A 16,095-nucleotide genomic window follows, 5' to 3' on the forward strand; every position below is an offset into this window, starting at 1 on the left:
CCACACCAAAAGCTGTAAGAATGGGGAACCTTATTACTTCATATCCAGCCTCAAAACACATAGATGGTCACGTGGTGTGGGATTCCTCTGAGGGCAATGGGATGCATTTGGGGCTGGTAAGGAGGAGACTGTTAGAGCACCCATTACTTGAAACAAAACCTGGCTAGACCCTTTTCCAGTGAAACAGGAGAGCAGAGAAACTGGGCAGCAACATAGGGGGAAAACCAGTATATACATGTGCTCCCCATAAACCTGATCTGCTTAACAGTGATGGCTGGTGCAAAGCCACATTACCAATTCCCATGCCTCTTCCACGAGGAAGTGCTGAAGGTCACTCTGAATTCCCATGTGTCTGAGAAACATATCTCGGTGAGTCAAAGCCCTGCTACCCACACTAAAACAGGAGGAAACATCCAAACAAGGTCCCAGCCTGCTCCCACAGAAATACAAAGAGAAATATTAAATTTTATATGAATTAAATATACATGGAAATGTGTGTGGGAAAGCATAAAACAAAAAAAAAAAAGAGCAGGGCTAGGGTCAGCCCATATCAGGACCACAGATCATGGGATGTTACACACGTCCTGGTGTGGGTCGGGGAAATCCTCATGCACTGCACAACAGTGGTAAAAAGCAACCTACTGCAAGACTTGGTAAACAAACACCCTGGTATATGTATAGCCTTCTTGGCAGGGGCTTCAGCTCCACTAGACATGAGCCAAGTGCTTGTGCTCTGAAGCTGGAGACACCTGGAGACCCCTGAGCATCCTCCTAGCTGAGGATCCGGCAAAAGCTCATTTAAACCTTTCCCCACTGCTACTCCCTAGGCCACCTCCCACCACCTCTTGCCACCATCTGCCCAGGTCACAGATCGTCTTGCTGTCCTGCAAGTGGAGGGAGAGTGGTCCAGGGCTCAGCCCATGGCCAAGCTGAGCATAGTGGTTAACATGGATTAGAAAACCATCTCCATCTCTGCTTGGTATATACAGGAGGGAATAATACAGAACAGATCTCAGGTCCTTGCTAGCCTTGGTAAATCTTTATCCACTGGAGTCCAGCAGCCTCAACTGTGTACCAGGAAGGCAGCCGTAAGTTTTAGAAATCCTTGGATCCCACCACATTTTATGGGTCATTGGGGAGATAGTGCTATGAAGGGCAAGAGGAGCTGTTGAAAGGAATGGTTATGTCTCTGCAGCTTGGGTTAGAGTTATACTCACCTCTGTTCTGTGGACCAGCATAGATTTCCCATCGTCACCTGGTTTATAGAACTCCAAGAAAGGGTCTGACTTTCCAAACAGGTCCTGGGGAAGAAGGGCAGGATGGGTCACACAGTGCTCTGCAAGCAGCCAGTCCAAGACACCTCCCGTCCCTAAGCAGTGCCAACCCCACAGACTCATGTCCTCAAGAGAGTGGCCAGCAAACCAGCTGCACCTGTGGGCAGCCACTCCTCTGTGCCCTGGCCACGTGATCCCATGGACTTCCATGCCACATTTTGGCACTGATGCTGCAGGAAAGTCAGCACCCCAGCAGGTGCCCTGGCACCAGTGAGCTCTCTGGATGGAGATGCCATGGAAAACAGCCCCAGATGGGAGGCAGCTGCATTTGGGCTTGAAAAACATCCAAAGATCCAAAAGAAAAACAGAATTATGAAGTGCACGAGTGCCTTGGGGGAAAACAAGAAAAACATACCCTCCTCCACACAGCTGTGAAGTATAAGCAGAGCAAATCTTTCAGAAGCAAGCTGCCCTGGTGTTGACAGAGATCATGTAACACCCGCCGAGATACACAGCCCTGAGTCAGTGTGTACTGCCTTTCCTGCCTGTCTCCTCAGATATTCAAAGATACTAAAGGGCTGCTGGTTACAAGAAATACATGTCCCATGAGAAAAACACATCCCTGCCGCACATGAGGTCATCTGCAGAGGAGTAGGACAGCGCTGGTGGCACCCACACAGGGAAACTACAGCATTCCGACACAGGACTTCATTCCCATTCAGCAAGACTAGGAGGTGAAGAACAAAAAAAAAAACAGCCTAAAATATCCAAATTATTTACTGGGAACTCAAGCCATTGCAGCTGGGTTTTTCCTCCCAGAGGGATGTGGGTGCCTGAGTCCTGCAGAAAGCTGGAGGAACTTCTTAAGAGTTTGAACAGGAGCTTTTGGGCTTCCAAGTGATGCATCAGGGATGCAGGGGACTGCTCATGGAGGAGGCGGAAGCACGGACGCCCCAGGAGCTGCTGTCCACAGCCAGCATGGGAGGCGGCAGCTGGGACAGACACAGGCTCTAGTGAGGCTCCAGCAGAAAACCCACTAACATTTGTATCCAAATCCTGCTTCCAAAGCCAGCCAGAAAAGTAAATCACTGCCAAGTGTTTGGGCTTGGAGAAACAAAAACTTGCTTCAGTCAGAATTCTTCTGTCAGAAGAGCAGACCAAAACGTCTCACAGGGATGTGCTCTGGTAACATGGGACTATTTTCTCTTACCTTTGTTCACATGTTTCCAGAAGAGAAACCCAAGCCATTTTTTCTGCAGGGTTAGGGTTATGGCACAGTTCTGATCCTGCTCACTCACGGTGACTGGCCTTGGCACTTTCAAGCTTCACTGATGGATTAAAGAACCAGCAATGGGTACCTGACCCTGCTTTTGCTAGCTTAACCTGCAATCCGGTGCAGTTTCAACAGGCAGCCCAGCGTGGGTTAGTGGAGGCACCAGCTCAGATGGCAGCAGGGAACTTTGAAGGATGTCAGCTGCCATCTCATGTGGACCAGAGTGGTCTGCAAGCCCAGTTGATATTGTTCCATTCAAAAGGGGCTGGGAGATGCCTCCAAGCCATAGGATTACATGCTGCTATTTTAAAACATCAAAACAACGAACACCTCTCTCCTGCAAACCTGGCGGGAGATGGAAGCTGAGCAACCACAGAAGCTTAGCAGACCAGATTGGTCTGCAAACTGATCCAAGAATCTAAATCATCCAAACCAGTCCTTGCACACCACGGATGAGGAGGGTGGAGGTGGCACTTCCACCAGGTGCATCTTCAAACCACAGCTTCCAGCAGCAGTCCCAGCTCACAGTGTTTGCTCTTCCTGAACCATGCTGAAGCATCGCTGCCCTCTGGCTGTCCCCATGGCTGTGGTGGCACACACAACTCTTGAGTTCACCAGGGCTGATACCAGGTGAAAGTGCCTCCCTTCTGCAAGAGATATTTCCTTGGAACAACTCTCCCAGGAGCTGGCCAGGCTCTGATCAGGTTCCTGATAAGGAACAAGAGCCTCAGGCTGGTTCTGCTGCTGACATGCTCTTGCTGTGCAGCTTTGGCGTGTAAAGCAAGGTGGTAAGCTGTAGGTAGAGAAACCATGGACATGTAATGGGGAGGAGGACCTGCTCACAGCCTGAGAAAGGTCCCAGGTTTTGAGTGCTCATGGTGGGAGCTGCCAATAATGTCCAAAAAGAATTGTGTTATCATCCAATTTCCTTGTTCAGAGACTATTTTAATTTCTGTGAAGTGACATGAACATCCTTTGCATATAAGCAGGATTCTGAGCAGTGCTGTGCTGTGTGGTATGTCAGTCCGCACAGAAACCCCATCAGCAGGTATTCACTAAGGAAGGAGCTTTCTGCTGACACCTACTGATAAGCTGGATGGAGACCAAGAAAGAATATCACAGTCCTTATCCCTGTGTAACCAGGTAGTTGCTGAATTTCTGTACCTTGACTGTGGGTCTGAGGAGCAGCAGATGCACAGGTATTGTGTTCTAGCTGAGGAATATCAGAAGATGCAATAGGTTATGCCTGGTAGAGGAGCTTGGTTGCAAACCTGGTTAGAAAGGCAACTCCTGCCCATGGAGCATATGGTGCCACCAAGGAAGTGGCTGATACAACAAGTGGAGGTGTGCCTCAGGCATGCAGGGAGGACCCAGGTCCTTGGCCGTGATCTTCACAGTGGCCACAGCTGCAAAGGAACCCTGAATATTGAAGGAAGGGTGCCAAGCCTGCTGTGAAATCCCATCCCTTGCTTTGCAAGGGAGCAGAGGCTTATTCTTGGAGTGCTGGAAGAAAACTGTTGCGTTACAGATGTCTTCATTGACATGCATGGGGATTGACCCTCAGGCACATCCCAGACATTTTCAAGACCATTTATGAAGTTATGTGGGGATTTTCTAGCAGGGGCATTTGGTTCTCTGCACTAGGCAGGGTAAGCAGGAGGGCAAGAAAAAAGCTATTGCCTGCAAGTGGGAAGAACACTTGGGTAAACCAGGCATCCATCCGGTTTGGACAACAGGACTGAACAAACAATGTCTTCTGCCCCAGCAAATACCCTTCTGCCTGGATGCTTGCTTTATCCCAGTTTAAAAACTGAGAGCTATCCTGCCAGTAACACAAGCTCTGACTAGGAAGAAGGAAAAAATAATATTCCCTTCGATCACTTAGCAAAAGCATTGGTTTAAGAGGAATATCACTAGTTGCCTAGTAAATAAGGTCAGATGGCTTTGTTCAGTGAAGTTCTTGATTTCCTGCATATCATATCCAAAGCAAAACTCAGACACTACTTGACACCATGAGGTCAATACTTCTTCCTCAGAAAAGGTGGGCCCTACTGTTCAAGACACAAGATGATGTTCAGTCCATTTCCAGAGGGGCTGAAGGCAATGAGCTAGGAGCCGTCAGCACTTCTGAGGTTCAAGGGGCATCAACACATCAGGAGACATTTCCAAATGACAGCCACCAAATTAGTGTATCTGCTGCCTTTAGGACACACAAGTATGCAGATCGTGTGCCACACATTATCTTTCCATTTCAGTGCGCATGAAGAAGAAATAAATATGTGCCAATAAGAAATTTGAGGCACAGGTGTACTCAGTGGCACTGCCAGGGCTTGAACCCCTCCAGTCTTATCCTGATGCTTGCTCCAGCAGGAGTATTTTATGTCACTCCTATGTCCAAAAGAGAGATTTCTTTAGCCTATGAGGGTCAGAAGTTTAACACTGCATCACCCAGTCAGAACCCCACTCACCTTTTTATCCAGTTTTCTGCCAGCCATGCTCAGAGTAATCACCCTGTTGTCAGAGAGCTCTTGGGCAGCTATCTGAAAGACAAGGCAAGATTGCACTGATTTTCTGGTACAATTAAGCCTGTTGAATGGACAATCTGAAGGGAGAATGAGGTGCCAGGAGTCCCCAGACAGCCCCTTCCCCCATACTATTGGCTCTAAAAGGAAGCCCCTTCCTTGTGTGTCATACCTGAGTTGGTCTCACAAGGCTTTTCTGCATCAGGGCTCATCAGGACCTGGAGAAGCCTCCAAGGACCGAGCCATGAGGAAGCAGGAGCCATAGAACCCCTTGCCTGCAAGATGTGCCATCTCATCCTCCATATTCCAGGCTGGACACAGCAAAAAGCAGCTGCCCCATCACCTGGGGGAGCTGCCAGTGGGAGCAAGATCTTGAGCCACGTATCCCCACAATCACTTGAAGAGGCAGCCCCAAGTGTGAAAACTCCACCACTGCTCCTGAGGCACTGTAGCAGTCAGGAGTACAGCCCAGATTACTTCAGTTTAAGAGACTTTATTCACATACACTCCAGAAGGGCTTCAGCTGCCAGCCACCAGTGGGCTAGTTTTGTCTGGAATATGGTCTAATGAGTATCTTGGTATTTTAAGAAAATGAATGTTTGTAACAAAAAAAAAACCACCTCACATTTATTCACTTCTGTTACCAGCCATTTTCTGAATCATTTGTATTTTACCTCCTCAAGGCTGTGTCCTGCCCAAGCATCTGCTCCCCACCTCTTCCTCCTCCACTCCCTGCTGTGGGCTGAGCCGTTCCCTAGCATCCTTGGCTGCAGCATCCTCCCTTGTGGGAAAACGGGGTGGACAATTCCCTCACACACAGTGCTCCCAAGTTCAGCTCTTTGCTGGCTCCCAAGGAGATTGTCCTGGAGGGAGGTATTTCCTCACTGGAGGTATGTGGAGTAATCACAGCAAGGTTTGTAGAAAAACTCGTAGAAATAAAGGGGACAATTTTCTGCAGAATGAGAAGTCAGGGGGTTACTGGCACTTAGGAGAGCCAGGGAGTCTGCAGAGATGCAGCTTTTGAATCTGCCTGGGCAGCTCTTTAACATCCTGAACAACCTGCCAGCCTTTCCATGGCAAACACAACTCTTTTGTCCACAAAGGACCCATTCACCACATGCAAAACCCAATTTTCTCCTCTGCTCTGTATAGATGGGAAGTCAAAAGTTCCCTACTGCAAAGGCACAGCGCTGAGTTTCTCTCCCACCTAGTCCTCATTGGGCATGCACAGTCACCACAACCAGCAGGCTGAAGAGGAGCTGTAGGGAAGTGGATGAAATTTGCCTTTTGCTGATCCCCACAAAAGCACACTCAGCCAGTGTCCAGCATTTTAGGGCTCATTGCAGGCTACAAAAAAGCTGGACTGTGCAGACAGCCAGGGACATCCTTGTGCCATGCTGCTGCAGGCTGCTGGTGGCATCTTCTCTTAGCCAGCATGAACAGTAACAACATCCCCACCTCTGTGCCCAGCAAAGGCATGCAGCAAGGTCTCAGGATTGATTTTACACAGCGAGTTGCTTTGGGATTTTCCTCCACCTCTTCAAACCTAGGGACCCTCACACAACCATATCCACCCAACCAAGGTTATTCTGTTGCATTCACCCCTGTGGCATCTCAGCTAAGGAGCTAGATACTTGTACAAGATTAAAGAGGGTAGGGGTGAGGAAGGCAGGCTTTTGTTCCAAACTCCATGTCTTGTCTGTGTCAGTCTAAAGCTAGAGCCTGCTCCTCCAATAGTGTCCATAGCCCATGCTCCAGCAGTGTGCTGTGCCAAGCAGTAGGTAAAGGTGCCCACCACACAAACCCTGTTGTCATCACCCAGCCCAAGCCAGGGAAAAAAACCCAAAACCCACAGATCAGAAAGTCATATCGATGGTACAAAATTAAGCAGATGTCTCAGACCTTTTGATTTTTAGTGACACATTCATGACCTTCCTTTTTTATAACATACATAACCTTTGAACTTGACTGGAAGCTTTTAATCCCATCCAGTTCTTCCTTCTTGAGCATTGAACTGGGTGTCACTAATGCACATCCTGGGACTGGCACATGTGCTTGTACGGTTTTTACTATTTCTTTTAAAGACTAACTGTGGTGATTAAGAGAGAAAAGCTGGCAGCATCTTCCTAGCCTCTAGAGCAAACAGCAATGGAGATGCACATGCAGCAGCCAGGTCCTAGGGCTTTTAAACCCTTCCAGTGCTTTTAAATCCTTCCAGTACTTTTAAACCTGGTGGAATTTTAACTCCTTGCTTGCCTTTTCCTCCACACCTTTGCTGCCCAGCTGCTTGTCTCACAAAACCCAGAACACAAAAGAGATCAAAAAGGATGGACAATGTGGCGGGAGAGAAATGCACCTAAATTTAGTCTTTTCTTTTAAAAAACCCTATTGCTAAAGAGATCTAGAGTGGGTAGGCCACTGCCCAAAGGGGTCTGCATCAGAAGCAGCGGCTGTTGCTATGAGACTTGTTGCTACGGCACAGCTCCCATCCTCTTTCTACAAAAAAAAACCACCACACATGAACAGCAAAGGCATCAGCCCTCTCACCTCCCACAGTGCCAGCAAGGGCTGAGCAGTCATGTTGTACCAGATAACAAAGAGCAGCAGCAGGCTTTTACTTTATAATTCTCCCGATTGAGGTTTTTCTTGTTTCAGCGACTGAAGCAGAGGTTGAAGACTCACAGCCCTGGGCACCAGGCAGACACTAGGCAACATGGTCCCGGCCCAGAATACACAGTGCTCCAAAGAGACCAAAGTGGGCAGAAAAACAGGAGGGAAAAATGTTCATGAGATAAAGTCAAGTCTCCTGGACCCCAGGTGAGTGCCTTGCATTGCCCCCAGGTTATTATCCGCCCTTGCATACAGTAGGTAATGTAAAGGAGTAACTGTACCGTTATCATCCCTTTCCCAGCTGGCTTGCCATTCCCCAAAAGGAGAGTCCTTGTTATTTTCTTGCTGGAGACAATCTAGGGAAGCCAAAGAAAATAAAGTCATGATTGTACAAATGATCAAAAGCAGTCTCATAAGCGATTCATTTAATTCTGATTAAGCATTTACAGGAATAGAAGAAAGGCATCACACTCGGAGATGACCATGATACTGTGAATATCACCACCATTACCTGAGCCCACAGGGAACAGGGCAGCAGCTGAACAGTGTAGAGCAGCACAAGAGGCTGAAGCACTACTTTCTGCTGAATCCAGGGACCAGCTCCTGTGTGGAAGAGGTCGGTGGAACCTCACACAACCAGAGCTACTGTGGTTTGCTCCTAGCAAAATCATAACTCAACTTTTCAGACCCCATTTTAAATACTTCTAACGTGACCCTGCCACCAACTTTCTTTTGGGACATACTCCCATTGCTGAATCCTGATTACAAGCCAGATGCTCTCCCCCAGCATTGTTCTGGACACCCTACACAGCAGCTGCCAAGCAAGGCACAGAGGTCAGCATCCCCAGAAGGCATGTTCTCCCTTTCACTTCTTGCTTGTGAGAGGTCAGACAGGGTGACACAGGAGCTGAATGGAACCCCTTGAGATTTTTCCCAGCTCACTGAGTTTCAGACCCCTCCAGATCTGGAGATCCTGCAATTTTCTTCCAAGAGGCGTGGACCCTCACATGGGGATCTAGCAACCTACCGGAACTGTCTGTGCTCTGCTCCCATACCTACTGGGGACACATTTGAGATCTAGAGGTTGCAGTTTAAAAATGTGCAGTCCCACCCATTCTTCTGCCTCCACCTTTGGTCTTATGTCACACAGTCAGAAAATAATAGTGACAATAAAAAAACATGCAATGAAATGTCTTGTTCCTGACATCCAGGTGACCCAGCCATGCTTGGATTCCTCCCATTCCTCCCCAGAAATGTTCTTCTCCCTTCTGGGAGATCTTCCTGTGGCCTTTCAGTACTAAAAGGAGACTTACAAGAAAGATCATAGGATAACAGAACAGTTAGGGAAGGAAAGGACCTTAAGATCATCTAATTCATACCCCCTTGCCATGGGCAGGCCCCACACTAGATCATGTCACCCAAGTCTCCATCCAACCTGGCCTTGAACACTGCCAGGGATGGAGCATTTACCACTTTTCTGAGCAATCTGTGCCAGTGCCTCATCACCCTCACAGTAAAGAACTTTTTCCTGATATCTAACATGAACTTCCCCTGTTTAAACCCATTACCCCTTGTCTGATTGCTGCAGTCCCTAAGATAAGGAGAGACTTTTTAGCAAGGCGTTAGTTGCGATAGGACAACAGGTGATGGTTTTAAACAGCAAGAGTTTCAGTTGCTTTTCCTATGGTGCTTTTGATCCATAAATGCCGAGGTATCACTAGCCAGTGTAACTAGACATTTGTGGCACACTGTGTCCAGGGAGGCAAAATCTCCTTGCCACCCTGCCTAGCAGAAACCATGGACACCCTCCAGCCTGCAGTGTGATGCCTGCTACATTTCGTTTGGCCACAGAGGTCATGACAAGCCTGCGAATCATCCAACCATCTTTTTAACTCTCACCCCAGACATAATTAGCTGCAATAAAACAATCTGGCTAATCCGACAGAGCTGCAATGCTAACTCAAAATTGAAGAGTCAGATGCTCACTGTGCGGTTGTTGCTGCCCACAGCTGCTCTCCTCCATTTCCAAGGGCTGTTGGTGCCTCAGAACTGGGGAAGGACTTACGGACACACCTTACCAGACAAAATCCAGCCACCCACAGCAGGGTGGCTGAACCCACAAGCCCCATCCACCTGTTTCACCCCTGTCCTCATCAGGCACCTTGAATGCTACCCATACTGTACATGCTACGGTACATGCTGCACACACGCTACCCCCCCAGTCTACCTCTGCCCCGCAGCTTGACTGTGCTGCAAGCCCATGCTGGCCACAGAGAGAGGAGCTTAACAGAACCTTGGGGAAGAAAAGAGAAAATGAGAAGATTCCTCCATGCCAAGCTGGTGTCTCACTGTGGACTACAGGTCATCAAGAAGATCACATGGGAACTGCTGCAAAAACTGGACACACACTTGGCATAAACTGAGCTCTCTTTGCAAGGTGTAAATACTTACATGAGATTACCGAAGTTCAGAGCTCTCTTTTTTTCTGATAGATTAAGCCCACTGGCTGTGCCTAAAGACACAGGAGACACTTATTCCATATCTGTCAGCCACTATGGCTAAATGACCAACCTTGGATGTGAGTGAGACCTGCCAACAGCTGCCCATTCCCACCATTCCCACAGCCCCAGCATGGTCTGTCCAGCCTCATGCTTTGAGTTAATCAGCTAGCAAAGCACTAGAAAAGGTTGAGCTTTTCTGGGAGACCAAACAAGACTCTTCCACCTTCTTCTCCAGTACATACAGATAATGCTTCTCACTGGCATGAGCCTGCAGAGCCCTGAACTTTTGCAGAGCCACATCTAGGAACAGCAAGGTTTAAGCTCTGTTTCCTTATGTCAGTGAATTCCCTGCTTGCAGCTTCCATCAAGATCAGGACTGTCACGGTGAGTTTTGCTAACTGTCCCACACCAGAGCTGGCTGTGTTTCAGCAACAGAGCTAACAGTAAAGGATGGGTTTGGCCTAAATCACTGCACACCAGCCTGAGCTGTTGCCTGCACTGTCTCTTAATTTCTGCAGGAGCAGAATTAGGTCATCTCAGAGCACTTCCAAAAACCCAGGGTTAAGCCACAGCTCTGTAAACACCAGTGCTTTTCTAACCCATCAGGCTCTTGAGCTGGCAATGGTAAGGTCACTTACCCTGCCTTGCCATATACAGCGCCATATTGCAGTCTGTATAACAAAACAATCATATTCACAAGCCCCCTGAACACCCTGGGCTGGCTCTCTGTACCAACCTACTTATTACAATGTTTCCTTACCTTCCTGTTCCCAGCACAAAGCACAACAGAGACAATTTTTCCCAGCCTCTACATTTGCGCTGGGTACCGCATCAGCCCTGAGCTGATGGATCCTGCAAAACAACGGAGGAATTTCCCCTCATTCCCGGCCTCTGAGTCAGTGCAAGCTCAGAGGACAGAAACATTTGAAGAATATAGCTGCCAGCTCCTGACAGGATCTGGGCTCATGAATGCAAAGACCTTCCAAAGGCTTATGAATCCCATTGTGTCCTGAAAGCTTTTCCACAAGAGCAGAAAATACATTCCTGCACCAGCACACTAAAGTAGGAGAGATGGTTTGCTACACACTGCAATAGACACAGCTTTCAAATAACCTCCTAAAAACCTACCCTCTCCCCCCAAAAATAAAAAAATAATAAAAAAAAAAACCACCGCAAAACTGAGATAGAAAGGTAGACCACAGTACATCCTAACTTTAAACATCTGGAAGTTTCCCAAGTCCAAATCCAAGATGTTCTTCAGGGTGCTTTCTATAACTCCTGGTAAGATACAGGTACCTCAAACACTTCCAGTTGGTATCTCTCTGCAGGCACCAGCAGAAGCTCCCACTATGACTAACTTAGGCTCAAGCAAGCAGCTAACAGCCCTAATGTGGAACAGTGCAACCTCAACAATTGAAGTGTGACAAGCAAATTAAATCAGCTTTTCCAAGAGCCACAGCTCTAATCCTCCCATGTCCCTGTGGTTGATATGATTTGGGGTCCCTTTGCTGGAGGACAGCAAGCTGTAGGACCTCAGAGACTTACCACGCCCAGTGTGCAGGAGAATTCACCAAGGAAATCATGCTCATACAACTGCATGCTTGACTTGTCCTGGTCAAATAGGGCAAACTTGAGCTTCTGAACTTCTTCAAAGTGGTAGTCAATGACAAACTTCTTGGCAAAAGCTGGGTTGAGGTTGTTCACAGCTGTCTCCGTCCTGTCGAGCTGCAAAGAACAAAATAAAAGAGAAGGCTGTGTGGAGACCTCATAGCAGCCTTCCAGTATCTGAAGGGGTACTACAAGGATGCTGGAGAGGGACTCTTCACTAAAGACTGTAGTGACAGGACAAAGGGTAATAGGTTCAAACTTAAACAGGGGAAGTTTAGATTGAAGATAAGGAAAACGTTGTTTACTGTGAGGGTGGTGAGATGCTGGAACAGGTTGCCCAAGGAAGCTGTGAATGCTCCATCCATGGTGGTGTTCAAGGCCAGGTTGGACAGAGCCTTGGTGACATGGTTTAGTGTGAGGTGTCCCTGCGCATGGCAGGGGGTTGGAACCATCCTGAGACATGCATCTGCCTGGGAGACCCACCCCAGAGAGACCTTCTGCTGATGCAGCAGCACTGCTGGTGATCATACAATCATAGAATCACAAACTGGTTAGTCTGTTAGTCTAGTGAGATCCTGGTTAGTGATTTTGGTGATGTTCAGTGGGGAATGAATGCTGGAGCAACCTTCAATTCGTGTGACAGCTACAGCCAGTTACAGACAGACCCTCCTCAGGAAGCAGTGCCGCATGCTCCAGGAAGCAGAGCTCCTCCCAAATCCTCTGAATCAGTGAAGGGACACAGATGGCTCCTGTGTTGCCCCTTTTCATAGAATCAGAGTGGTTTGGGTTGGAAGGGAGTTTAAAGCTCATCCAGTTCCAACCCCCTGCCATGGGCAGGGACGCCTTCCACTAGACCAGGTTGGTCCAAGCCCATCCAACCTGCCCTTGAACACCGCCAGGGACTGGGCAGCCACAGCTTCTCTGGGCAACCTGTGCCAGCGCCTCACCACTTTCACAGTAAAGAATTTATTCCTTATATCCAATATAAATCTCCCCTGTTTAAGTTTGAACCCATTGCCCCTTCTCCTACAGTGCTACAGTCTCTAATGAAGAGCCCTTCACCAGCATCCTTATAGACCTCCCTCAGATACTGGAAGGCTGCTCTGAGGTCTCCACACAGCCTTTTTTTCTCCAGGCTGAACAGCCCAAATCTTTTCAGCCTGTCTTCAAATGGGATATGCTCCAGCCCCCTGATCATCCTCGTGGTCATGATGACCAAGGTTGTGCTGCAGAAAAGCCAGTTTGGGCACCTCTAGATGAACTACGGTGCCAGCAGCAAGCACACTCCCGTTCCCTGGTGAGGCATTTGTGTGCCCCATCCCTGAAGGAGGAATACACATCCAGTTGGTGGGTATGCCAGGAAGCAGGCTTTTGGGATCAAGCCAATATTTTACTTACGCTTCAAAATAATTCAGACAACTGCTGAGTGTCAATTCTCTCATGCTCCATTAGACTAGATAGAGACAGCCTCATCCTACTGAAGCAGAGGGCTGGGAACAACACACAACTGCTCCTTGTGCACTGTCTGCATCCTGTCACTGCCAGGACAGCACAGCCATGGAAAGTCCTCCTGTCTTTAAAGAGCCTTTTATCAGCAGGGTGTTACCCTGGAGTAAGTCTGTGTTGGAGTGGGTGGGCAGAGGAGATGAATGCAGCTCTCAGCTCTTTGGCACATACAAGAAAAATAAAAATATGCACAAGCCGCCTTGCCCTGAGCTGCAGGAGTGTGCCATCGTGTTCCTCTGTGCCCAGAACCCCAGTGCCCACAGCCCACAGGCTGTGAGCAGCACCTACACCTGCTGAGCAGGGTATCTAGTGCAGCAGGGGGACACAGAGCTGGCAGGAAAGAGAGTCATGGCATGGCAGACTGGTTTGGGTTGGAAAAGACCTTAAAGCTCATCCAGTTCCAACCCCCTGCCACAGGCAGGGACACCTTCCACTAGATCAGGTTGCTCCAAGCCTCATCCAACCTGGTCTTGAACACTGCCAGGGATGGGGAAGCCACAGCTTCCCTGGGCAACCTGTGCCTCACCGCCTTTTCGAGAAAACATTTCTTCCTTATATCCAAGCTAAACCTATCCCAGTTTAAAACTGTTGCCCCTTGTTCTATCTCTACAGACCTTTGTAAAAAGTCTCTCTTGATCTTTACTACAAGTGTCCTTATACTTAAGTAGGCCACAACAATGTCTCCACAGAGCCTTCTCTTCTCCAGGCTAAACAATCACAGTTCTTTCATCCTGTCTCCATAGGAGAGGTGCTCCAGCCATGTGATCATCTTCATGTGCCAATTCTGGACCTGCTCCAACAGGTCCATGTCTTTCCTGCACTGAGTACTCGAGAGCTGGACACAGTACTGCAGGGGGGTCTCCCCAGAGTGCAGTAGATGCGGAGATTCCCCTCTCTTGACCTGCTGCTCACGCTCTGGGGATGCAGCCCAGCACACAGGGGGTTTCTGGGCTGCCAGCACACACTGCAGGGTCATGTCCATTTTGTCACCTATAAGCATCCCCAAGTCCCACAGGGCTGCTCTCCATCTGTCCATCCCCCAGCCTATGGGTACTAGGGATTGCCTTGGCCCAGGGGCAGAACCTTGCACTTGACCCAGTTGAATTTAATGTGATTATCAAGGGCCCACTCCTCCAGCCCGAAAAGGTCCCTCTGGATCCCATCACTTCCTTCCAGCAAATCAGCTACAACAGTCAGCTTGGTGTCACCTGCAGACTTGCCAAGGGTGCACTCCATCCCACTGTTTACATCATGATCCCTCCCCTCCTCTCTTCCTCTAGGAATTACATTTCTCATTTGTAAGGAGCTGGCTTCTGAAACCAAGCAAATAACAAGATAATCTTATCAAGGTTTTTATCAAGGTCTCTTGATCTTTTATCAAGGTTTCTTATCAAGGGCTCCTGGTATCAAATACAGCAGTTGAAGCACATATTTATGAGATTTCTACTAAGGAGAAAAGACCAATGTCTGCAAAAAAATTATCTGGGATTTACCATCTGGATGCTGTCTGCCTGCAGCTGAACTGATCCAACCTCCCCACACACCTTGCTCCCAACAGTCTCCATCCCATCCCATGGTCCATCCCTCTCCATGGAAAACACCCAGTCCATGAAACGCCCAGCTTAAAGACTGTTGACTTTGAAATATTTCTTGAAGGAGGCCACAGGTATTAAGGGCATGAGCATTTCCCCACTGGACTGACCTGCAAGACACTCAACCAGCACACTCCTGGCCTCTAGAAATAGCCACTCTTCAAGTGAAACCCGAAGACCAGCTGTCTATACAACTCATGATCCAAGAACCAGCTTGTCTCACTTAGAAACACCCCATTGCAAGCAGGACCTCACAACACCCAACTATCATGCAGGACTGACATTTCAGGCACTTGAATCCAAAGCACTCAAAACTTACAGCATGATGAGAAGGGGCTGGGACCACTTTGAAAGTGGCAAGATCCTTTCATGCCTGCCATGTGCTTTACCAGAGGCTGGCATTTTGAGATATGTAGTTAAATCTGACTCCCAGCATGAAGCAAAAAGCACCAATGGGGAAAGGACTTATAGCAAAACACAGAATAGTTAACACACTGGTGACATGCACACAGCCTTGGGAGGACCAGAAGAACTTCCACCTCTGAAGGAATAAGGACCAGCCTTGTAGTGGAGCACAGAGAAGACACCATCAAGGGCAAACCACTGGAGGAGGGAATGCACACAACCTCAGGACTTACCTCCACCCACTTCCCGCTGACTTCCATGAAAAGGACGCAGAAGGGGTCAGATTTGGAAGTGACATCCCTGTCCAGAAGGTTTTGGCCGCAGACAGACAACTCGACCTTGCATACGCAGTACTGGGAGCCGACAGGCCCTGTTGGCATGGGAGTCATGGTGTACGCCATGGACTCCAGCGGCAGCAGCTCCAGGCGGTCTGTGGGACAGGAAATGGAGAGGAACCTCAGTGCAAGCAGAAAGGCCAAAACCACTCTGATGCCACAGGCAGAGGGCCATGTCATCCTCTAAGTTACACCTCATAAGTTGAGGCTGTGCTGGCTTCAAAGCATTAACCCTGCCCAGCCACCATCCTCATGTGGCCACCACACCAGGCAGATGTTCTGAGATGCCCAGCGGAGCACCTACAACCTGCCTGGGTTTTGTTCATAAATAAGAGATTTTCAGGGAAAGGTAATGTCTTCTGCTCACCCCTCTCCAAAGGGTTAAAGCATCCCCAACCTCTTCTTCTAGCATGCTGTGGGGCTTTTGTGGGGAGGATCTACACTTCCACACCACTTTTCTGCATGAAAA

At 48.6% G+C, this 16,095-nt stretch overlaps 1 protein-coding gene across 3 annotated transcripts in view; it reads right to left on the minus strand.

The window, feature by feature from the left end:
- CPNE2 (copine 2) overlaps nt 1–16,095 on the minus strand; it is a 52,332-nt gene that overhangs the window by 19,141 nt on the left and 17,096 nt on the right. For all 3 annotated transcript variants that reach the window (XM_057430413.1, XM_057430414.1, XM_057430415.1), the window contains exons 2-6: nt 15,525–15,721; nt 11,726–11,905; nt 7,961–8,035; nt 5,016–5,087; nt 1,218–1,301 (exon numbers count right to left, since the gene is read on the minus strand). In XM_057430413.1, the coding sequence (XP_057286396.1) occupies nt 1,218–1,301; nt 5,016–5,087; nt 7,961–8,035; nt 11,726–11,905; nt 15,525–15,692 (579 nt within the window). In that variant the 5' untranslated portion in view covers nt 15,693–15,721. The remainder of the gene's footprint in view (nt 1–1,217; nt 1,302–5,015; nt 5,088–7,960; nt 8,036–11,725; nt 11,906–15,524; nt 15,722–16,095) is intronic.

The sequence above is a fragment of the Pezoporus wallicus genome, unplaced genomic scaffold (genome assembly GCF_028554395.1).
Source record: "Pezoporus wallicus isolate ANWC-B61680 ecotype Strahan unplaced genomic scaffold, APGP_CSIRO_Pwel_v1 contig_3573, whole genome shotgun sequence".
Lineage (NCBI taxonomy): Eukaryota > Metazoa > Chordata > Aves > Psittaciformes > Psittacidae > Pezoporus > Pezoporus wallicus.